Source organism: Sturnus vulgaris, chromosome 2 (assembly GCF_052056855.1).
Source record: "Sturnus vulgaris isolate bStuVul1 chromosome 2, bStuVul1.hap1, whole genome shotgun sequence".
In the NCBI taxonomy this organism is placed as follows: domain Eukaryota; kingdom Metazoa; phylum Chordata; class Aves; order Passeriformes; family Sturnidae; genus Sturnus; species Sturnus vulgaris.
In genome coordinates, this window is record NC_142244.1 from 69,229,694 (window position 1) to 69,254,249 (window position 24,556).

Genomic DNA, 24,556 nt, shown 5'->3' on the forward strand with positions numbered 1-24,556 from the left:
TTTCTGTCCCATTTCAGAAGGTTACTTTTCAATTGTGTGATAGGTTGGCTAGATGCCTCATAAGGCCCCAATATGCAGCCGTTTGGGTAGGTGCTTCACCTCCTTGAAATGACGGTCACACAACTGACAACTGCCAGTGGCACTGGTGTGTCTCCTGGCTCTCTAAAGAGTATTTCAACAGAAGTTGCATCACATCTGTGGTTGTGGTCATGTTAGTTGAATAGTACCTCACTTGTGTCTTTTTTTCCTCCTATTGCATTTGAAGTTGATTAATTGTTCAGCTAAGCAAAATAGTTCATTTTCTAAGTGAGTTTCTGTATCTCTCCTACTGTTTAATTTTTATCCCACTTCCACTACTCTGGTCTTAAGGATACAGCTCTGGACTGTATAATATGCTTGATCTTAATGCTATAATGTATTGCCATGTTCCCATGTTTTCATGAGAGTCACTTTTAAAGAATCTATTCTTAAGGTGAGTCCCTGAATTTCTGTGCTAAATTCTGTAGGGTAGTAAGTAACTCAATTTTTAAAGAAAATGTTGGTGCCTTTCTCTAATAGCCAGTTAACTACTACGTAATTCTGATGTTAATTTTTTCTAAGTAAATGTTTGCTGTTCATATGAATTACTTTGAATTCAGAAAAGTGCCACTGATAACATTTATTTTAGGAAATAGTCTTGAAACCAAAAATTATATACCTTTAGTGTGATACAATGACCTAGGTTAACATTTACATGAGTGTAGTAATTTTCTGTTTTCCTTTGTATCCTGACTTTTCACTTCTCTTCAAAACTTGCCTGAGACTTTAATTTCACTTTGCCTTTAGTCAGAAAGTTGATGTAGGGAGAGGGAAAAAAAACAACTTCAGTAGGAAGATCTTGGTTGCATCCACATTAGCAGTTCAGTTCAGATGAAGAATATGGCGTTGAAGTGAAATCCCGTAGTCATTGCTGCTAGCCATGGTTTTAGCTTGCCTTGCAACTGTGCTTGGATCTGCTCACATTTGTAGCATATGAATAGGATTCCTTTTAGATAAAACAAAATTGAAAGGAATCTTTAAGATCATCTAATGTGTTCCAAATGCTGGTTCATCATAGAATCAAACCCGCAGTAGAGTAAAATCCTTAAAAACAGTCATAACACAGATGTCTGATTCCTATCAACCACTGTTAGATCGGGCAAATTGGCTGGTGCTGTGTTACACTAAATATTGGGCATTGAGTTTATATACAGTCTCTAAGCAGTGCTTCCCCTCAGTACAGTCTACTGCAGTGTTAATCTGTAGCCTGCTGGCCACATAACAGACTATTAATGACTAATTCCAATTTTTAAACACAAATACCATATGTTTTATTCTTAATATCATGCTGTTCTCATTTGTGTTGGTGAAATAATAATTGAGGTAGTTTGAACATTGTGACCGAACCTTGGTTATAAAAAGAACTATCAATTGATTGTAATAAAACGTTAATCTATGTTTCTTTGCAGATCAAAAATATTGCCAGCAATAAAACCCAAAAGGAGATACCAATGATATGCAATAACCTATACATCGCAGTAACTAGACTATTAGTTGTATGTGGAAGTAGGATTTCTATGCTTAGCTAAACTTTTCTTGCTCTATCAGAAGTTGTGAATCATCTCAGCTAAATAGACAGCATTCCTGCAGTTATTCCCAAAGCACCAAGGAAAATAATTGGAATTTATTTAATTCCTGCAAAAAATTAAATCATTTTTAGTACTAGTATTCTAGAATAATTAGAGTTATAGGTTTCCACGTGATTTGATAATTGTTTTTTACAATTTCAGAACTGGAAGGTTTGCTGGTATCTATGAAAATAACCTGAAGTAAAGCCTCTGTTATAAGTAGGTGAATGGATAGATCCTTCTGTCATTCTATGAGAGTTGAAGAAGGTAGCATTGAAGTTCAGATCAGAGAGCAGTAATTAATGAAGCAAAGCAGTCTTGTTTCTAACATATTCTTAACAGAATAATTTTTGTTTCCTTCAGAAATTTGAGAGAAGCAAGAGATAATGCTGTTGCTGAAAAAGAGAGAGCAGTTATTGCTGAAAAGGATTCTTTAAGAAAATACGATCAACTCTTAGAACAGTAAGTGTTTTAAAAATACATATAAAAAACTAAAGGTATAAGAGTGTTTATATCTAGAAGGTGTAAGTAGGAGGAATTACTAGCTTTCTGCTTACAAAGAACAAATTGAATTACAAACTTTGTTTAAATGAAGTTGCAGAATTAATTCTGCTAGTAAATTCTTTCCGTTATCAATGCAGTAATAAGATGAAAGCTTGGTATTTTTCCTACCATACTGTAGAGACAAACAAACATTCATTTCATAGCAAGAATGTGGATTTTATACTGTACAATAGCAGTGGTCAAACTCTGAACCTGTTTGTGAGGTTTTTTTCTTTAGTTGAAAGTAGAAAATCATCTTTTAAGATGACTTCAATTAATAGTTTTTATGAAGTTTGTATAGAGAGCAGAAGTCATGAACAGTTATGTTTGCTACATGTTTCTCTTCTTACTGCTGTCTCTTCTCATTCTTTCATACTCTATATGTAAAATGTATTGTCTATACCAATGTACAGTTCCATTCAACAGAGACAGAAGTTATGGTTGATTTTTTGCCTGTTTACAAGCAGTCTTACTTTATGTTCCGTAACACCTTTTCCTTACTTTTTGTCAATTTAAAAAATACACTGTGGTAAACTATGAGGCAATATAAAACTAAGGACAGTAATCAAAGTTGTTCAGGTTAAGTTTGTCATGTGTCTTTAATTTTGGATTTAATTAATTGTTTAATACAAATATTTTTTTCTAAAATGAAGAGATCAGTTCATTAAGTGACTGTGCTACCTAGTCATCTACGCAAAGGAAGCACTAGATGAGCCTTCTTTTCTCTAAATAATTTCTAATTGCAGTTAAAATGTTGTTAACTTAAGCATAGGAACAAATTTATTAAAGCTTTTAATTTTTATGTATAACTCCTAAATTGCAGTGGTGCTACTACTGAAGAAATAGCATTTTCTAAGAATTGAAAAAGTTTATTTTTTATTTGGTGATGTGAAACAATAGGGGTAGGTCTAGAGCAAATGAGATGGGTCAGAGGAACTTGATATCCACAGTGAGTTTAAGGGGCTTGATTTCAGATTAATTCTAGTTCAGCTGAATGAGCCCAAGGATGCTGAATGCCTTTTAGTGGTTAGAGCACATTGGAGGAGTTGTTGGGTTGTCAGTAGGAATTCAGTTTGCAAACTCTGAGATGATATTTTCACAGTGCAGAAATCAAAGCTGTTTGAGTAGGGAGGACCAGGAAACTTGGGTCAAAACTGATCTCTAAAATAAAATGCTAATGCGAGTTAACACAGATTTCTTTCTAATGAGACTCCTGCCTTTCCCTGTGGTAAGATTTATTGAGACATAGGGATTTCACATATAACTAGAAACTCATCTTGAAAATCAGTCTCGCATGTCATAATTTTGCACTTTTAATTAATAAAAATACTGACTTTGCAATTCTTCTATATTTATTTTTAAACTTAACAGCTGCGAAGAAAATGCTTTTCTGTCCAGCTGTATTCCCACTCATATAATGTGTTCTTTTTTCATCGTGTTGCTCTATTTTGAGGAGGGATGTTCCACTGCGATTAGAAACATAAGAATCTTACTTGATGCACTTACGCTTCTGTGCTCTTACAGCTTTTTCTAGTGATAAGCCTTCCAATTAAGTAAAACTCTCCTTCTGTTAGATAAATCAATAAGTTGATTAGGGCTGGGTTTTTGAGTTCTAAGAAGTAAATTGTTCCTCGGAAGATTATTTTCTGCTTGGGAAGATGGAAAACCCATACTAGTCTTTTTGGAAATGTAGATGTCTCTCTTTAAAAGTACCTCACTTCTAACCATGTAACAGATGTCAAGACCGTGACTTTCTCCACATTCCAAATTATCTACCTAAGTGAACTGCAAAGTAACTAACTGGCATATTGAGATGGTATAAATACCTTAACTTGAAAGACCTCAAATTCTGAATTTACTGTGGACTCACATGTGACAGATCTGTGGAACAAAGAAATTTCCTAATACCTCTAGAAACTCCTAAGATGAAAAAGGAATACCTGTGTTGTCCAGTTCTGTATTTAAGTGATCATAACAGCTTGTTCTACTTTAGTAAAGACAAGGTGAGTCATCATAGTTACCACTGGTATCATAATCTCTATAAACAAACATGTTTGAAAGCTTCATAAGTATGTGGAATGTTGACTGGCCTGAATGGTGGTTAAATAAAGCCCCTGGCAAATCTTGTGATCAGAAGTGTAACTAATACCCAATTTTCTAGTCAAGTGCAGTTGTTTTCATGTTTTTTACTCATGTTTGTGATCGTTTGCTGTGAATAGCTATTTACAAATGCCAAGAAAATATCAAAGTGATAATATTAATAAAAGAGTTATATTGATAAAGGATCTGTTGTTTCATTCTTAAAGTAGATCACTGTAATGTCAGGATGTAAGTTTTGTTGCTCTCTTTGCCATTATACAGTTTTAATTTCAGTCTGAGAATCCGTACTTCATTTGCATATTTCATTATGACAATGACAAAAAACATAAAATATTTATATTGGATTAAACTATTGTCAATGTCACACATGTTCTAAAAAAATATATAACCAAAGGGAAACATTTTCACTTGTTAGGACTTTTTTTCCAATTTCAAAGCTGTATTACTCAATTGATCTTGTCTGAGGTTAGAATGAGGAAGCAATTACATAAAAGCTCCATCATCTGCACAGCTCAGTGTAAATGCTAAATATGTTCCAGCTTTTCCTTTTTTTGAATAGTCCTGGAGTGTTACTTTCACCTGCTGACTGTTAATCTGTTACTTCTTCTTGCTGAAAAAAAAAAATCTAACTCATCCAAACACCATTACAAAAAACCCCAAACAAAACAAGACAAACAAACAAAAAACAAACAAAAACAACAACAACAAAAAAGTAGACGTTTATTGTGGTTTGCTATTGGGTTTTTTGCTGATGGTTAAATTTTCTAGTTTCCTATAAGATTCAAACTTGAATGGTTCCTTTTCTTAAAGTAGGCTCAGAGGTCTAATATGGAGTGAATTCATACTAGAGCACTTCTACAAGAGCTGTCTCTTGCCTTTGATTGTTGACTTCATTTAAATTTCCTCTAAAAGAAGTATAATATCTTTTTCCAAGACTCAGCTATATCAGTGGAAATTCGTTTAATAATTCTAGAATTATTGGGAATGATGCAAGGGAAATTCATACAAAACCTTTTTTTCTTAGTGACAAAAAAAATTATACTCTTTAACAGCCAGTTGCTGCTCACATGATGTACTTGAGGTGATTTTTCTTTTCCTGTCTTTATAATGATAAAGGGAGAAATGCAGAATAATGAAGAGAAACAAGCTAGGTATGCAGCAAACAGAAGACAAGTATTCAAGGAAATTGTGTTATGGCAATGCTGAATTCCTTCAATTTTGCGGTGGACACTTCATAAAAATCCTCAGTTTTGGAAAAGCTAGTGAGAGGTGTAATTTCCTGCCTCTGTCCATTAGGTAATAGGATGTTTTAAAGTACGTACTTATTTTTTCTTATTTCAATATGCACAGATGTGCAGATGATGAATTTTAAACCATGTTTCTGTTGTTGTGTTAAGCCAGGGTGATGACTACAGAAATTGTTTAGAGCCTTAGGTTTGTTCCATAAAGATTTCAAAGTATTTTGTATTATTATTATTTAAACATTTCTGGATTGATGTACATAGCTCAGTTTTCTAAAATTATTAAATTTATAATGGATGATCTGCTACAGGTAAAAATACCTTTAAGAGTATTTCTAGTGTTTCTGTTTAGAAATGCTTTTCTCAAATTAAAAACAGAATAAAGGTCATTGCGATTTCTTTTCATTTTTCTCTGCTTCCTAGCTTAAGGAAAGTATGCAAAAAGTTGTCTGCATGTTTGCGTTTACAAATGTATTGCTTTTCTTTCCAGTCAGCTGCAAGCTGACTCTACAACTGAGAGACTTATTTTAGTCTTGCCATAGTCTTTTTAATTTGAATTTATTTTATCGCTTTTTTGTTTTCTTCATAATTGTGGTACATTTTAGAATCCATCTGGAGTGAGATTGATGCTATCTGATATTAAGATATTAAGCTGTCTTAAACTTGTTAGGTGATGGAGAGAGGGGATCAATTCTGTTTATCAAATGGGTTTTTTAATTAGATGAAATTAAGATCCCTAGATCTTGTTTTTAATTGCACACAAGCTTAGAGGACTATCTTAGGTGAGAAGATAATTGGATAAATTTACTGAATAAATAAATGTTAGAATGCATTTAGAATCTCTGTGTAGCATACAGGAATCTCATAATTAGATTTTCATTTATTATATTATGCTTTCATTGTTAACAGAAACATTAAAACTAATTATTTTCCTCTTCTGTTAGCATATTTTTATAATCTGGATATTGCTGACTGCAGTGAGAGGATTCTAATATTAAAATTATTAACTCAATGTGTATGCTGGAGTTACTACTAATATTTAAATAGGGGCATATTATCTCTTCAAGAATATTTGTATCAAATGAAGGTTTCAATAACAAATTTTTAAAAGTCCGTACTGAAAACTGCTGGCCAAATTACTTCTTGGGCAAAGCTGCCATCACCGTGTGATAAAAACTTCTGTCAGAACTTTAAACTCCCTACACATGGCTGCTACGTTTGTATATGAAATACTTTGTAATCCCTTGAATTGAAGAGCTATGTAGGTCTTGAAAATCACTACCCCTTTAAATCTTCAGTTTCAATTGACTTTGTTAGTGCTTTCCAAAATGGTTTTTTGGTAATAATAATTTGCTGCTACTGTATTCGTTTAAGACTTCTCTTGTATGATGTGTATGCCTCATTTTTTAACACTTAGAATTTATATCAGAATAAAGCCAAGCTCTTCAATGGCATTATTAGCCCTTGTTTAGATTTCAGCCTTAGCCAAAGTAACTACTGTACATTTCCCATAAAACTACCTTCATCTTTTTGTCCTGATGAGAAAGTTAAATACAAGGTACAAGTAAAAGAGTACAATTCATGAATGTCATGGAAATTGCTGAAAGGCACCCTTGGAAATTCTGAATAAATGCAAAGAAGTCAGTGAAAGAAGCAAGCGCAATAATATGATGGAGAAGCAAAAGTCCATTTCCCAGGTCACTGAGTCTAGTTTATTTCCAAGCTGTAGAAGCAGCACTGAAATCGATAACAGAAAAAGTCTACATATGCTATATTTCAACTGAAATGACTAGGGAGGCTCCTACTCTCTTCCTTTTCTTGAGGATATGTTTATTTGAACTTTATATCTTAATGGATAATTCTAGGATGCATTTTAATAAACAGAAGGAGAAAACCTACTTAACTGATTTGATGAAATACATTAATAATAGTGTTAGGAAGACAGCACACTTACTAAGGCATGCCTAGTTGGTTTTGGTTCTCAGATTCCTAATCAGGATCTTAAAATTTTACATTCTTAGCTAAGATAGTGTTCTTGCAGAATGAATGTTTTGAGCCCTGTAACCAGTCACTTCATAACTGTAACTGTCTTGATGTTGAAGAATTATCTACATCAAGACTCATAGGAATGCTGTTAGTCTGATGTCTGACCTTTCTGAGCTTCATTACATCTGGAACACAGGCTTTGAAGTTTGTTCTCTTACTGGGCAAAAAATGTTTAATGATTATATTTATAGCTCTAAAAATCTTTTATTTCAGTTGCTCTTGCTCCAGCTCATAAGAAATAATTCTCACAAAATATTTTCAGCCTCTGAGGGATGCTTTGGAAAAGTTGTAATATCATCATATCATCATATCGTCATATCACAAAGATTTTCCATTAGTCTTGTTGTTCTTATTTTACTTGTTATTTTGTGCTAGCCAAAATGTTTTAATCTTAAAACATCTTGATTAGTAGAGGCAAATTATTAAAATGGTGCAATGGCTATTCTGAGTACCTAAGAAACTGTTTATTTACTCTTTTAAGTCCTTAGGGTATTTTTGCTAGCCTGGAAACATTGAAATATATCATGTCCTTTGAGAACAAATTCAAAAGCAGTTGCAAATTCCTTCAAAGAAGGATTCTGCATTATAAGGGTGCTGCTGCTTATATATATTTCTTAAATTATTGGGTTGAAATTTCCACTGCAGTCCATGATTTTGCTATGGTTGTTAGTATTCCTGAAATACACACCCATTTTTGTGACTCACTGCACCCAGCTTCTCATTAATGGTGAGCACTGCCAGGATGAAATAATAGGAATCCTTTGTAACTCCTACCAGTCATGTTGCAGGTACAAAATTTTACTTGGGTTCAAAATGAGATTGGAAAAGCTCAAGATAAATTTGAAAGGCCCTTTGGAGGTAGAAAACACATTGCCTTTCAGGAAATGTTCAAGTGAGAAGTAGTTGAACACTAGTGGCAGAGGTGACAGAGGCTTAGGGAGAGATACAGAATATGCAGAACTTTTCCTTATTTTTATCAAAACACACTCTTGGCTGTAGTTGGAGCCAGCTTTATCAGGCTACATATGCCTTTTGTGTGATACACCACAGCCATTCTATGTAGAACAGGACCTATGAAACACAGGGGAATTTCCAGTGTTTTTACTACGTGTGCCTTGGGTCCCTTTGAAAAGGGGACATTACAGTGCATGTAATGACAAGATAAAAATGAAAGCTTTTGTCTGAAGAAATAGTTAATCTGGGGGGTTTTGTGTTTTTCCAAAGATTGTTACATACATCAGGTTATCTATGCAAATACTATTTGTTTCTGGAGCGTTTCTAACCATCTGGGCTTGAAGGACTAAATGTGTGTGTGAAGTCCCTACCAGCATTAAGTAACCCACAGTATTAATGCTTCAATGACATGCGAGAAAAGAACCTGTATAGGAAACTCCCAAATATATCTTTTTTAGAATACAGAAGTAAAACAGATCACAAACAACACCATGACCATAGATATAGTCAGGGAATGTTGACTGAATGTTTACCAGAACAGTGTATTACAATGCTAATTCAAAGTCTAAATTCTTCAAAGCAGGAATATTGTATTTTCTGTGTGTCTGTACAAAAATTTTGATCTTCAGATTATGGCTATTTGTGTAATATTATATTTAAGACTAATAAAGCCACAAAAGTTGTCTTTGACTAGTAATTAGCTTCTGTAATTACTTTCTCAGTCTGTGACTACCCTCTGGAAAATGAGTTGAAATCATTCTAATTACCTCCTGGAAAAGGATGCGATGCTTTACTCATTTCCAGATACCAGACTTTGGAAGATTAGTGTCCCATAGGTGCTTGTGTGGTGTGAGAAGGAAGTTATAGCTTTATGATGTTAAAACCTCATCATAAATTCTGAAATGTTGGACATGAAGACTTAATACTGATAAGTGAGAGCTTTGTGCTAAGTGTTGGGTAGAGTTTGTCTTCTGCAACAGAATCACATTGGAATTGTTGAGAGAATGCTAGATATAACTGAAGAAGGCATTAGACTGGTCCTCATTTTCATGGTGGTGACACTCGTTTCATGTGAGTAACTCTTACAAACAGGAAAAATGGTGGTATGTGCTTCTGGAATAGAGGATAGGTTGTTAATTTGTAAATGAAAGAATGAAGAACTGTGATTAAATGAAGGACCATCATAGTATGTTCATACACAGGCACCCAGAATAGTGTACATCAGTGAGCCAAGGTACTTTCATGCCATAAACCACAAGGAGCTGTCTGCCTTGGATATTAGTCCATCCAGCATTGAATATGCCTAATTAATCACATCAAGGACTTCCCAAAAGAGAATGATGTATGATATTTATGTGTAGTGCTCATGGCTGGTGAGTCCACTGTTCACAGCTGATGGAAAAACCATGCAAGTCCTTGGCAGCTGTTTTGTTGCTTTCTCTCTTCATGAGATTGGCATGTCTGGTGAGCAGTGCCTTGATGAGGAAAGAGATGAAAGACCAGGATTGGAGGGCTGATATCCCTTTCGTGTTTTCTTATTACTAGATAAGCTTGCCTCGAGACTGTATCCCAGACTTTGTCATGGTTGACTCAGAAAGTTGTTTACATTCAAGGACACCAGTAAATTTTTTTGAAACTGTATGTGTTCAGTGCTGAAGTATTGCATCACATATTGGATACAGGGAAGGCCATGTCCTTCAGTTTACTCAATGCAAAGCTATTTAGATAATTTTTACAGCAATTTGTGTTTGTAGCTGAATGATCTAAAGGCACAATTGTGCCTACTTATATGACTGTATGGGTAAGTGTGCGTATATTCTGTGAAACCAGCAAAATGAAATGTGCAATTAATGTTCAAGGCATAGTTGGCCAGAGTTCAAGAGCTTCCTAAGGAATAGCCTGATCTGGGTAGCTGTAGGGTGCAGTATGAGATATCAGGACATTTTTACCAAACATCATTTAGCCATAGTGACACTGAGCTGTGACATGACACTTGAATCATGGGGATACCAAGAGGGTGGTACTACTTTTGAGCTATTTATGATAACAGTGAGGGGGAGCTAGTTTAGATTAAAAGAAACCCAAAAAGTAGCTTAGAACCTTAGCAAAACCAATAGGTTCTCCAGTCGGAGATGGGAACATTTGTTCTGGATGGGCCGCCAAGGGGAGCACAGTGTGAAAGTAGATATGCTGGTCTGTTCCAGAGGGTGGCTGCTGGTGATTAGGGACAGGATTTGTAATTCTGTGGGAGAAGTGTGGTGAGAGGCAGTAAGGACACAGAACCTGGGGACTGAATAAACCCAACCAAGATGGAATGGAGAGGTGCATATGAAACACTAAATCAGGGGGTTTTATGACTAGCAGTAAAGGGCTCTTTTAGTTCTTACCACTGGGCAGAATCAATAAAGATCCTATTCATGTCTCTATACTGCCAACCCTTTCTGGTGAGCCCTGTTTAATAGTAGGTTTTTGTACTAGCAAAGAAACAAATGTTGCCAAGTCAAGACATTACTGCAAAGACCCCTCTATTGACTCATCAAGCCAAGGATAATGTACAGAGGTTAGGGTTAGGTGTGTGTCCTTTGAGAAAAATTGACATAGATTATGCAGCTTCGCACACATGGAATAAACAAAATTACGAAACTTTCTCTTAAGAGGAAGTAAAATTTTTCTGTCAAGTGGCAGTATTGTTATAGGAATAAACGTAACTAGAAATAGGTTCCTTTGAGATGAAGCTTGGGCACTACATAAAACCTTTAACCTGTCAGGCACTTCGTCTTTATATGAAATGTTGGATTTCATAATAGACATGTAAAGTGTACATACTTGTACTTACAAACCTATTTGTGCATCTCTTCTAAAATCTAAGTATTGGACATGTTGTCAAAATGCTGCAGCTCTTAGCTAACATTTTAATATAAATTCTACTGCGTGTGTATGTATATAATCTAGTGTAAGCTTTGATGTGGAACTTGTCATCTGGAATTGTTTTTGTAGATATTTTAATTGTTTCATGGAAAGTGTTGCCATGGATAAACAGATATAGAAGTGCACTGATTCATCCCTTCTGAAATTTTGCTTAATGTTTGCTCTGATTTTTCTAAGATTATCATTGTTTCCATTCCAGAAATGTAATCTAAATCTTAAGTTTCAAAATGCTTCAAAAAGCTAAATCTTCCAGTTTTACCTTGGATACATAACTGGGATCACTAGAACTGGTTGTGGGTTATAGAAAGTGGAAGAATTTGTCCCACTCAAAACTATGGGAAGGGGAGAAGGTTTTATGTTTGCAAAATGGCACTGTAAGTAGATGAAAATAATTAGAAACCATAGTCCTTCCTTTGTCTTTATAAGCTGTTCACTTCAGATCATTAACTGACTCCTGAATCTCTGAGTACACTCGTGATACAGGGTTTCTCTGAATGGTAAAGGGCAACCAAAGTGTGATTAATGAAAATCCTATGACCCTGTGAAATGCCCAGTATTAGGTGGAATGGAGACTTTATTGATAACTCATTTCAAAGAATTTTAAACCTAAAACCAGGTGAGGAAATACTGTATCTTTATTGTCTGTTGCATGTTCTTCTAGAACATTTTTGTTTTTACAGTTACTTTATAGAAGTTAGTGAGGCTGGTTTTTTTTTTATTTTAGATTTGTCCTTTATGACACTGTTCCCAGTCATAAGTTGTGAAATCTGGGTCTGATTTTCAGTGTCAGAGTTCTTTTTTTCTGTTTTCAAAGTATTCTATATTCAGAGATAAATGGGGTACATTTCAGGTTTATTTTCTCCATGCCAGATGACTTCTTTTCAAAGAAAAAAAACTTTTTAAAGTAGTGCATTTTGTGTAAGGTAGTTGTATTACTAAAATGTGCAGATCTAAAAAATAGTTGACATGCACCAAGTTAGAAAAGCGCAACCTTACAGTAATTTGTTTGCCTGCCAGGGCTGTCCCCTCGCCCTGCATTTTCTTACTTTGTAAAATAATCAAATCTTCCTTTTTTCCTTCATCTCAAATGATTATCTATTTATACTGAACAACTGTACTAAACAGCTTTAGTTTAATCATTAGAGTAAGAAAAACATTGGAATCTTTTTTTATTGCTAAATTGATATCTTTTGGCAGAATTACTAATTATTTTTGAAGACAGTTTTACATTTATCTTTGCAAGTCTCTTTTGTTATGCCAGCTGTCTAAATCTTTTCATAAACTTCAGTTAAAAGAACATATTTTCCGTGATTATTTTAAAATATAATGTTTACTGGAAGGGAAGTCTAGTGAATTCCCACAGATGAAGTGTGAGTATATTTCTCCCACTTGTAAATGAGTTCTTATTTCCTACAGTATGTATTCTGGTACCACAATGAGTCATTTTCAACATGTTTTAGTTTAGCTTCTAAAACATTTAAAAACTTGGCAGATACATATAAATGAATGTTACATCTAGTTTTAGAAACTGCTTCCAAAGAGTATTTTACTAAAATGAAGACTGTGAATAGACCTTTCAGAATGCAGAAGTGTCCTTTGTGATAAGCCTGAAGTAATTTGTAGAGGTTTTTTGGTTTGGTTTGTTTGTGAACGTTTAGGGATTTTTTTCCTCACCTTTAGCAGGTTTTGATTTAACCTTCCTGTAAAATAGGGAGAATAATTTTGTGAAAAAGCCTTAAAGTTTGCACACAATGTGTTGTTAATTGGATATTTTAGCCAGGCAAGTAATACATTTCTTCAGTATGTTAACTGAATTTTGCAAATTTTCATGCTATTTTATTTTAAAAGTTTTCAATTTTATAACTTTTTCAAAATGACTGTAGTTCACCTCTGCTTTAATGTGATTTAATATGTTTAAGATTATATATGCCACGCCCTACTTAAATGTATTTCCTGATGCTACCTTAACAGTATTAGAAAAAACCTCTAGACTAAGTAGTTTATATGATTAAAACAGACTGAGGAGTTACACGGGTGAAGTGCAAGTGGGGGGAAAATGGGGGAGACCAACGCTGTTTAGATTCAAAAGGAAAAAAAAAAAAACAACCAAAAAAACTACCCCAAACAAACAAAATCTCCAATACAAAATGACCAGTGTTCCATTTCTGAGAAAGTTATATCTATTGTTTAAAGAATATTTCATATTTTAGGTTCAGTGTCCTGGCTTCCTAGCATCTGGAACATTTAATATAAGGGGACCTCAGATACTTTGTGAGACCTGTGCTTATATACGCGCATATTTCTGGATTTGAATACAACCCTAAATATTTTCCAATTCTTGGCAACATTTGTATTGTCAGTTATGGTATGAATAACTTTGCAACTCTCTGATTATTCTGTTCCAGCTTTAACCATCTGCATGTTGTCCATGATGCAACACCATGTTATCAGTAAGGTCTTACTGTAATTATCACCCATAAAAATTTCTGTAGCTTTTTATTAGACTCAGAAGGAGACGGGGAAAACATATAAAACTTGGATCAGTATGTCCTTCATTGAAATATTTCCTGGAATCACTTTTCACTTAGTTACGTGGTATAAAATATAAAGGATATAAAGGAAACCTGTTTCAAAGCCCTTCTCCATCTGCCCCCCTCTGACTGGTCCTACATACGGTAAATTTTCATCAGGGACAAAATCAGAAAAAGGAGGGGAAGTGTAGAGAGCCTGGTGCAGGAATAGCTGGAAGAAAAAGGCCATAGTCAGATCAACTTAGTAAAGCTAGCAAAGTGGGCCTCAGTCTCACGGATACAGTGTCCTTGAGATAAGGAAGACACGCAGAATTGAGAAAAACATGAATGCCGAAGTGCTTAGCTAAGCCGCACAGCTAGACCAATGATGAGCTCAGATTTTGCACTATGCATGAGCTAATTAAGCACTGTATTTAATCGCCACTCTGCGTATCAATAAACGAGACTTTGCTGATGACCGAATTGGTGTCCGCGTCTCCCTTCTCCGACATTTGGTGAACCCCGACGTGCCTCCGTCGCTGAAAAGAAAACGGTTTCAGAAAACGGGGGAGAACGCGCCACGGTCGGTGAAGTAGAGTTGGGGCCTGCTGCAACCGGGTCGGTGTCAAACGACGTAGGGAAGACACCCCCAGGAGCCATAAAGGTGGTCCTGGGCCATACGTGCTGCCGAAGCCGGAGAGTTGCAACAGCGCTGACGACGAAAAATGGACAGGCAAGCAGCATATGATTTATTTATAGCACATATAGATAAGTTAGGGTTAAAAGAGATTAATCCCAGGAAGGATATACCGGGGTTGTTAGTCTGGGGTTATGCTAAAGGTTTATTCTCTAATCCTCACACCGTGCATGATTTAAATGAGTGGCGTAAGTTAGGGGATGCACTGTGGGAGGCGGTATTAGAGGATGATAAAACAGCAAAAAAGCTGGGAAAGATCTGGCGGGTAGTTCATAATGCGCTGCTAAAGCAGCAAGCAGAGAGAAGGGCGGCTCGGGAGGCAGTAGAGGCATATAAAAGGAATGCTCAGTATGGTGATAATGAGCCCCGAGCACCCAGCACGACCAGAGTAGAAATACCTATCTCTGGGGAGGCGGCAGGAATGACAGACATGGCTAGCTGCGCTTGGCCCTCGGCACCCCCCCCCTTAGAAGAGCTTGAGGAGGATTCCGCCGCGGCGGCGGAGACAATTGCAGAAGGCGGAGTAACCCCGCCTTCCGACAGCGAAGGGCCCCAGACCGGCGGCGAAAAATCCCCTTGCCAGTCTGAGCCTACCGCCCCTAAGCCCACCGTGGAGCCAGCTCCGGTCCCTAGGGCGGAAAGCGACCTGTGGGAGGAGATGGCAAGACGGCGGGGGGAGGCGTGGAGTATGCTAGCCAGACACGGCTTGGAGATTGGGGACGAAAGCGCTGTTGACGCAGCGAAAACCTGGGTTTTCCCCGTCACGTATACACAGGGAATAAACCAACAAGGACAAGCCGTCCAAGTGGGAGCATACTCGCCTCCCGACTGGAAGCTGCTAGCCCAGCTAAGACAGACAGTGAGTCAGTTTGGTTTCCGGAGTGAGCCAGCTAAGCAAATGCTAGATTTCTTGTTCGATACATACCTGCTGTTGCCAAATGATATGAGAAGTATAGTGAAACTGATTTTCACGCAACATCAGCAGTTGCTATTTAACGCCCACTGGCAAGCCCTTGTTCAGGAGTCAGTTGCAACACAGAGGGGCCCGGGAGATCCGTTAGCTGGAATTACCATAGACGAACTGATGGGATTGGGTCAATACCGCAGGACAGAAGCTCAAATGATTTCGGGACCCGACAAGGTTAGGGAAGCCATGCGTCTAGTAAGGAGTGCCATCGGTCAGGTCAAAGATAGCTCAGGCATACCCATGTATATGGGGATAAAACAGGGAAGAAATGAATCCTTTGGGGACTTTGTAGATAAGGCTGCTGCTGCTATTGAAAAGGCAGGAGTCCCAGAGTATATGAGAGGGGCGCTACTAAAGCAATGTGCGCTGCAGAATAGCAATGAGGCAACAAAAAGGGTATTATCAACTTTAGGAGCCAATTGGTCGATAGAAGAGGCATTGGAAAGGATGGCTTTACAGCCGACAGGGGCACAGGTTTTCTTAGTTAATGCACTAAAAGAAATAGGCTTAGGGCTACAGAAACAAGCCGAGTCCACACAGTCACAGGTGCTAGCCGCTCTTGCTCCTCTCCGTGCTTCCACAGCGGCCCCAGCCACGTCGAGTGATCACCGACCTCCCTCAGCGCGCTGCTACAGATGCGGAGCAAGAGGCCACTTCCGACGTGAGTGCCGTGCCCCAGGAGTATGGTGCCAAAACTGCCAGAACAACACGCATAACACATCAGCTTGTCGCCGCAAGTCGGAAAACTCCCAGCGAAGCGCGCCCGACAGCCGCGCCCGAACACAAGTAGCCGCCGTGACATCAGCGCCATCTCCTGTCTACAGCCAGCCACAACAGGGAGCCTGAGACTCGACCTAACAGCCGCAGTAAAAACATCTTTGATGACAGCTCGCTCCGTCAAAGTCCCAACTGGAGTTTATGGCCCAATAAATATCAAAGGACAAGCTCATGGAGGACTAATAGTGGGACGCTCGTCGAGCTCCATTGTAGGACTGTTTGTGCTACCAGGTGTCATCGATGCAGACTACACGGGAGAAATACAAATAATGGTTTATACTCCTTTTCCTCCTCTGACAATTGAGGCAGGTCAGCGTATTGCTCAATTTATTCCACTTCCACAGTTGAGCCGGGGTGTTCAACCACAAAGACAAACCCCACGTGGAGACCAAGGATTCGGATCATCAGGTATTGCTATGCTCACAATGGATCTCCATACCAGACCCAAAAAGAAGGTGAAACTAACCTATGCAGGAGAGACAATAGAAATGATAGGACTCCTAGACACTGGGGCAGATACCAGCATTGTCTCACCAGAAAAATGGCCCCACAACTGGCCATCAATGCAAACTACGGATACCGTGACAGGCGTCGGAGGATTCACCCTTGCCAGAAAAACTCCTCCAATAAGGGTCACTATAGATGGGCAAAATTTGGTGACTGTGTTGTCCGTAGTTGCATTACCACCATCGGTACATTGCCTAATTGGAAGGGACATTTTGGCTCAGATGGAGGTCGTTTTATCCAACGAGCACCCTTTGGGGTAATTGCCATTGCTTGGACTTTCCCAATCCCAATCACCTGGACTACCAATGAACCGGTAATGGTTAAGCAATGGCCTCTAAAAAGGGAAAGTCTAATACAAGCACATCAACTCGTAAAAGAACAATTCCAACAAGGACATTTAAAACTCTCAACAAGCCCATGGAACACGCCAATTTTTGTGATCAAAAAGAAGTCAGGAAAATATCGTCTTCTACATGATTTAAGAGCAGTAAATAATCAGGTGGAGGCAATGGGGGCATTACAGCCAGGCCTCCCCAACCCAGCAATGCTCCCACAGCATTGGCCTCTTCTAATCATTGATCTAAAAGACTGCTTCTTCACTATTGCCTTACACCCTCAAGATACTAAAAGATTTGCGTTCACCCTACCAGCAATAAACAGAGAAGAACCTGATAAACGGTATGAATGGACTGTTCTTCCACAAGGAATGAAAAACTCGCCTACCCTGTGCCAACTGTATGTTGATGCCGCATTACAACCATTGAGGATACAGTGGCCCAACACAATTATTTATCATTATATGGATGATATCCTCTTTGCTCAAGAATCAGCATTTACAGACACTCAGATGCAGGAAATTCAAAGCACCCTAGCAAAGGCATCCCTCATAATAGCTCAAGAAAAAATACAGCGATCCACACCATGGAGGTACTTGGGGTGGTCTATCACAGACCAAATCGTACGGCCGCAGAAGCTCCAGCTTACAACAAAAATCACCACTCTAAATGAGGCACAGCGACTGCTAGGAGATCTGCAATGGCTCAAGCCGATTGTTAGGATACCCAACTCCTTGCTAGACTCCCACAGGCCACTACTTAAAGGAACTGACCCAACCGCACCCGTAACCGTAACCCCGCAACAACAGGAAGCCCTCAAGGGTATTATACGCTACATCGATGAGGGGTTTGTCTCCCGCCGAAATATCTCCTCGCCCATCGATCTTACCATCTGGAGTACTGCCAACCACCTACTCGGTGCACTCACACAGCTACAAAAGAAAACACGGGAGACACGGGTACTAGAAAGAACAGCCTCTCAGCAGCCGTCCTTGTTGTGCGTGTGGGGGGTCATGGTGTGAAGCCTGGGTAGCCCTAAAGTGCGGGGGCTGTGGGGACTGCTCGTGGGTGGAACAGAGAACAGTGTTTAATCTGTGGTGCTGGAGGTGTCAAAGTGACGACCTAAGAAATTCAAATTGGGGTCGGGCCCTAGAAAAAGAAGCAGGAGTGCCATATGCCCAAGTACGAAACCTATACGAGACACCAGAACAGCTCCTGTTAGCTTGGGCCCGGTGGGAACTTACCAACTGGATTAAGAGGCAGCACATCTATGCAAATTCGCACATTATCGCTGCAAGGTGCAGACATAAAGTCCCACACCTGCCTTGGCCTCAGGTAGGACCAATTAAGCCCGGTACAGACCCAGAGGAGGTATTAAATCAAAGTATAGAAGAGGTAAAACAACTGCAGATAACAGGGAGCAATACAGGGCGTAAAAAGAATAGGCCGCCAAAGAAATCAAAATGATGATCATTACACTGCTTATGCTTGCTAACTTTGCTCACACAAAATCTTTTCCAATGCAGCATGCGCCTCGGGAAAACGTATAGGTAACATTCACTAACATAACAAGACAAGAATCAATCTGCTTAAGTCTAGGAGGAGTACAAAATCCTTTTAAAACCTGTCTAGTAAGGTTGCCAGTATGGTTGCAAGAAGTTCAAGGGAATGTGCTGCATGAATTTATCTAACCACTCTGAGTCCATCCACAAAAAGATACAAAACACGCAGCAGAAATTACACAACCTAAAAGAAAAAGATGGTTGGGGCATTGACGAGTGGTTAAAAAGCCTAGGTCTTAGGGGATGGATTCAAACCATTATTAAGTATGCTATTATGGTGTTAGATATATTCTTGTGCTTAGCTTTATTGCTACCTTGCTTGATAACTCGCTTACAAAATTTTATTCAAAAGACTGTCAGCAAAGCTTGGCATGCCACTCTTCTAGCTCAAAAAGAAAACGGGGGAAGTGTAGAGAGCCTGGTGCAGGAATAGCTGGAAGAAAAAGGCCATAGTCAGATCAACTTAGTAAAGCTAGCAAAGTGGGCCTCAGTCTCACGGATACAGTGTCCTTGAGATAAGGAAGACACGCAGAATTGAGAAAAACATGAATGCCGAAGTGCTTAGCTAAGCCGCACAGCTAGACCAATGATGAGCTCAGATTTTGCACTATGCATGAGCTAATTAAGCACTGTATTTAATCGCCACTCTGCGTATCAATAAACGAGACTTTGCTGATGACCGAATTGGTGTCCGCGTCTCCCTTCTCCGACAGGGAAGAAGTTATTTTAGGGGATTGAGAATCTTAATTGTTTTATCAGACAAAAGCATTTTTCTCCTTCCATTATGTCTACATTGTGAAACTTGTGGAGGATTGATGATAGGCAAAAAAGTAAAGGAAATAAAGATGAGAGGTGGGGAAAGGAATAGTGTAAATAAAAGATTAAAAAATAGCAGTCATGAAAGCTTCACTGAGTGTGAATCATCTGAATGTAAACAATATGGTGCAGTTTCCCAGTCTTTCCTTTTAGAAGAGTAGTCTAAGACAGTTTAAGTCTTTTTTAAAGACAAAACAGTTGCATGAAGGGATTGGGTAAGTGGAAGTCAGTGCGTTGGGATTGATGGCAGAGTCCATTTCTTTGTTTCTGCCCATCCAGTTACCTTTGTACAGCTATTTGTAGAGATGCAAACTTTGATGTTATTTTTGTTGGTACAAGGTAAACATCTCCTTCCAGTTCTAACACTGAAAACCTTTGAACATCATATTCATAGATCTTAGTTCTGTTCATACCACTGTTTCAGAATTTTGTGATTTTTTGGAAGTATTTTTAAAATGTAATATACTGTTAGGCTTTGGGTGAGTTCAGACATTAGTTTCTGAGCAAAGTAAGTAAAATGCAGCATGGATTTTAGTACAGTATTTACTGTGGCTGTCATCAGTCTTGTCTAATTTTAAATGCCTGTGCTGGGATGGAATCATGTTTGTAAGGTACCTGTTTCTGTTTCTTTCCACTGACTTGTAAAGGGAGTCTGCACAACAGGCTCAGGTGTAGGTAACCACCCCATAAACAGCAGAAATGACACAACTCAAGTCCCACATGACTTTTCTGAGTAAAAGGAGTTCAGCATAGACTATTCAGAAATTCATAGGTTTTGGAGCTTTTATATCTTACCATCAGTCCTCCTCCAATGCAGAATTGTCAAGCCTTTAAGCATTTCTCCAATGCTGGTCATAAAATTGAATGTTTTCATTATGAAGTGCTATATGCCTTACATGCTGCTTTTTTGGCCCTTTTTTAATGAACTCTGCTGTCTTCCATGATTGGAAGTATTTTGATCGACAGAAATTCAATCAATGTAAGTCTAGATACCTGGTTAATGAAACTCTGGAAGGTAGGAAGATACCATACTCCTTCAGAATTTTCAGTTCTTAGCTACCTTGCAGTAATTCAAAAAGAGTTGCCAAACCCAAATGAAGAGGAAAATTGCATTTGTTTTTTTAGAGAAAAGTGTATAAAGGACAGAAAAGATCTGTGGTATGGCAGAGATCCCCCTGTTGCCCATGGAAGGGGTGGTGATTGTCCTAAGGAAGTTGTGACCGTGTCAGAAGCCCGTGGTGGAGCAGGTTTGCTGTCAGGACTTGTGATCTCTCAGGGACCCACACTGGAGCAGTCTGTTCCTGAAGGCCTGCACCCATGGGAAGGACCCACACTGGAGAAGTTTGTGGGTGCTGTCTCCCATGGGAGGGATCCCCATGCTGGATCAGGGGAAGAGTGTGAAAAGTCCTCCCCTGAGGAGGAAGGATTGGCAGGAATGTGGGATGAACTGACCACAGCCTCCATTCCCTGTCCTTCTGCACTACTGGGAGGATGGAAGTAGAGAAAATTGGGAGTCAAGTTAAATTCAAGAAGAACGGAGGGATGGGGGGAATGTGTTTTATTTTAGGATTTGGATTTGTTTCTCATTATCCTTTTTTGATTTGATTGCTAATAAATTAATTTTTCCCCAAGTCAAGTCTATTTTGCCCATGACGGTAACTGGGGACTCATCTCTCCCTGTCCGTATCTTGACCCATGAGTCTTCTGTTATATTTCTTCTGCCCTGTCCAGATGCAGAGGGGAGAGATAAAGTGGCTTTGTGGGCACCTGGGATCCAGCCAGTGGTAATCCACCACACTGTACTCAAAATATAATGTATGGTTGATAAGTACAGGTTTTGCGCATGTTAGTGACTTTCCAGCAGGTTGCCATAGTGACATCCGGGGGTAGATTTTCCCTGACTAGATTCCAGTGAAGTCTTACCAATACCTCCTGTTCTCAAGCACCACCTAACCTCAGAGGCAGTTAAAATCATTCCAAGTTGGAGCACATTTAGGTAGAGGTCCTCGTGCATGCTCGGAAGTCTCCTGCTTTGGAAAGCTAAGTGCTTATTTTGATGTGGGTAGGAGGTGCTTGAACTCTGTTCAAGTCCCTGAAGGGCCTGTTTTTATTAGAACATGGCTAACTCATTCAAAATCATTGAGGTCACTCCAGAGCACTGTTAGAAGAAGAGGTAATGGCTAAACTTTGCCTCTTTTGTAACATGATTTGAGCACTCCCCCAGAAACTTTAAGTATCTTGTCCTTTTTCTCTCAGTCTCCTTAATTATTTAAAGAGCTTTTGGTGTTACTTGCAAGGTTTATGTCAATTTGTCCAGAGCTACTGGCAACAAGTCTTGATATACATGATTCATGAGTTTAGCAAAATGCTACAAAAGGGGAAAAATGAACAAATTTGGGTTTTTTTGGTGAAAGACAAATTCTCAAAAAATTATAAAAATGCAATTAAAAGATAATTTTCAGAATCTTTTAGCTATGTAATTGTCTTTTTTATACTTCTTTTTCCATTATTAAATCAAGAAAAAAACGAAAATCTACAAATGTGGATACTGGCAATATAGTAGTTACGTATAAGATTTATAAACATCATTTTTAGAGTAAGCCTTTTGGATCATTGATTATTTTGTCATTTCATGTAACCATCTTTTCAGAAATTAAACTCTGAACTGTATCATTCCTAGTGGAAGACATGCTAGTTGTTATGTTCAGATGGGCTTTTAATTTCCATTTCAAGATTATTTTCCCTTGATTTATATAACAGCGTTCCGAAGATAGCATTAGTCAAATTTATCTATTGTTTTGTCCTCTTAAAATCTTAGTCAGACTTTGTTTTTCTAGATTGTAGCTTATTTGACTTCTCTTGGGATAGATTCCTTGTTCTCTTGGACATCTGAGTATAATTTCTCTTAATCCTGACCTCACTTTAACACAGATAACTGGAATTCTGTGTAATGTTTCAGATAATTTCCTGCTCTACCTCTTATGATACCATAATTTTCACTAGATGTACCTTAGTGATTCCTGGAACTTTGCGTCTTTTGCATGGCTGGGTCATTTTAGCAGTTTAGTTATCTTAATCTCATGTAACAAGTCTAGATCCTTCTCCTTAGTCTGCTCTGTCTTGTAGGAGTCTGGAAGAATGGAACCATCGCCTTAAGTTTCCTAGCCCCACTCTAAGTCTTCCATCCATATATACATTCTTACTAGTTTTGTGCTTATGCTACATTATTATCATTCTGTGAGAATCCCACTCTGCGTCATTTCAGAGAAGCTCATCACTAGAAGTGCAGCCATTTTTGCTGCAAATACTCAACATGAGATACAATTCAACCTAATGAACCTGTGCTGAGTACACTTACAAAGGAGCTGCGAACATCTGTATTATTATCATTCCTCAAGTATGTTTTTAGTCTTCATTTCACATCTTTAGCTATTCCGTGTTGTGTCAATAGGATAAAAATTGGAATTGCTAAAAAAAGGAAAGGAAGTAGGTTTCAAAAGTTGTAATTTTAGCTCTGGTATATGCTGCTAATCAAGTTGAACTTGAATTACTGAGTTGTGGGGGGGCAGCAGCCAACAGCGGGAAGAATAACATTTTTGAAAAGAGCAAATACTTGCAAGTTGTTTCTTTGTTCTTATCATTTAACAGTTTAACTATACAAACCTGTCAGGGCAAGGTTTTGTTTCCTGTATTAGTTATGAAAAATCCTAAAACACTGATTTCTCTGTAATTTTTTTACTTCTCTAAGTTTTAACTTTTCTGTACACGTTATTTAGCAGCTACCAGGTTAAGGTGTTATAGAAACGCTAAGTAATATTCCCTTTTTGGCATTTAGAAATAGATACATAGATTTTAGTGATATTTGTTTCTCTAATTACTAGTCAGATGGACTATCTTTTTGTGTCCTATTAAACAGAAAATATTTGATCTGTAAGAATGCCTTTTTACTACACTCTGGGTTTAAGGAAGTGAATAGTGTAAATTATGCTACAGTTCAAATAACATACTTAGCTTTCACTTGCCTGCAACACTTTAAGATTTTATTTATTATTTATAATTTATTTTATTGTAGCTCATATATGAAGTGAATAGACATGCTTAGGCATCACCTAAATCCTGAAATTCTCTCATCATATTAGTAGTTGTTATTTTTCCATAATGTTTGCAATTCAAGCAGCTTTTATGCTTGCTCGTATTGGCCTTCCTACTCCAGTTACCAGCCTACAAAATAAATCCTGGTATATTCAAATTGATGCCAAGATGCCAGCAGTACAAACTATAATGCATGATTCATAATGCAAACTCTCAGAGCATTTACTCATGTACAAGTACATTCCTATGAAATGACAGTCAGATAACTTTATATATGTAAATGTAGGATCACTGAAAAGAGATTCTTTGTTGAGCTTACATGTATGCATATTTCATATCAATTCAGTGATCTTAAAGATGGTTAGAAAGTAGTAATTTTCTATTACTCCCGTTTTATGCTAAAATAGGAAATGAACCACTTTAAAATAATCTTCTAAATTGAATTTGTTTTTGAAAAATAGAACTGTAGTTTCCAAAGTTAAAACTTAAGTTTGTGGAAGGAATATAATGAAGGAGAATCTCCTAAAATGAGGAGATAAAAAAGATACTGAAATGCAGTTGTTCCAAAGAAAGAAGAATAGGATTTGCCAATACAGCACTGATGCTTATAAATAGTTTTGTAGTCTTCACAAAAATTTAAGTTCTATCCCTACCAACTTAATTGTGCTCAAGACCTCTTCTTTTTACCATTTTCACAAATGTTTTTCAAATAACATTTTCAGAAACTGCATATTAATAATGATAATACTTTGAGAGCTAATTATACTTATAGAAGTAACAATATTTGAAAAAAAAAATAGAAAAAAAGTCTACATGGCACACACAGAAAATTTTG

At 37.8% G+C, this 24,556-nt stretch overlaps 1 protein-coding gene across 3 annotated transcripts in view; it reads left to right on the forward strand.

The window, feature by feature from the left end:
• Window positions 1-24,556, forward strand: part of PIBF1 (progesterone immunomodulatory binding factor 1) — a 110,468-nt gene that overhangs the window by 26,875 nt on the left and 59,037 nt on the right. For all 3 annotated transcript variants that reach the window (XM_014870947.2, XM_088159747.1, XM_088159746.1), the window contains exon 10: window positions 2,010-2,108. In XM_014870947.2, coding sequence (XP_014726433.2) covers window positions 2,010-2,108 — 99 coding nt within the window. The remainder of the gene's footprint in view (window positions 1-2,009; window positions 2,109-24,556) is intronic.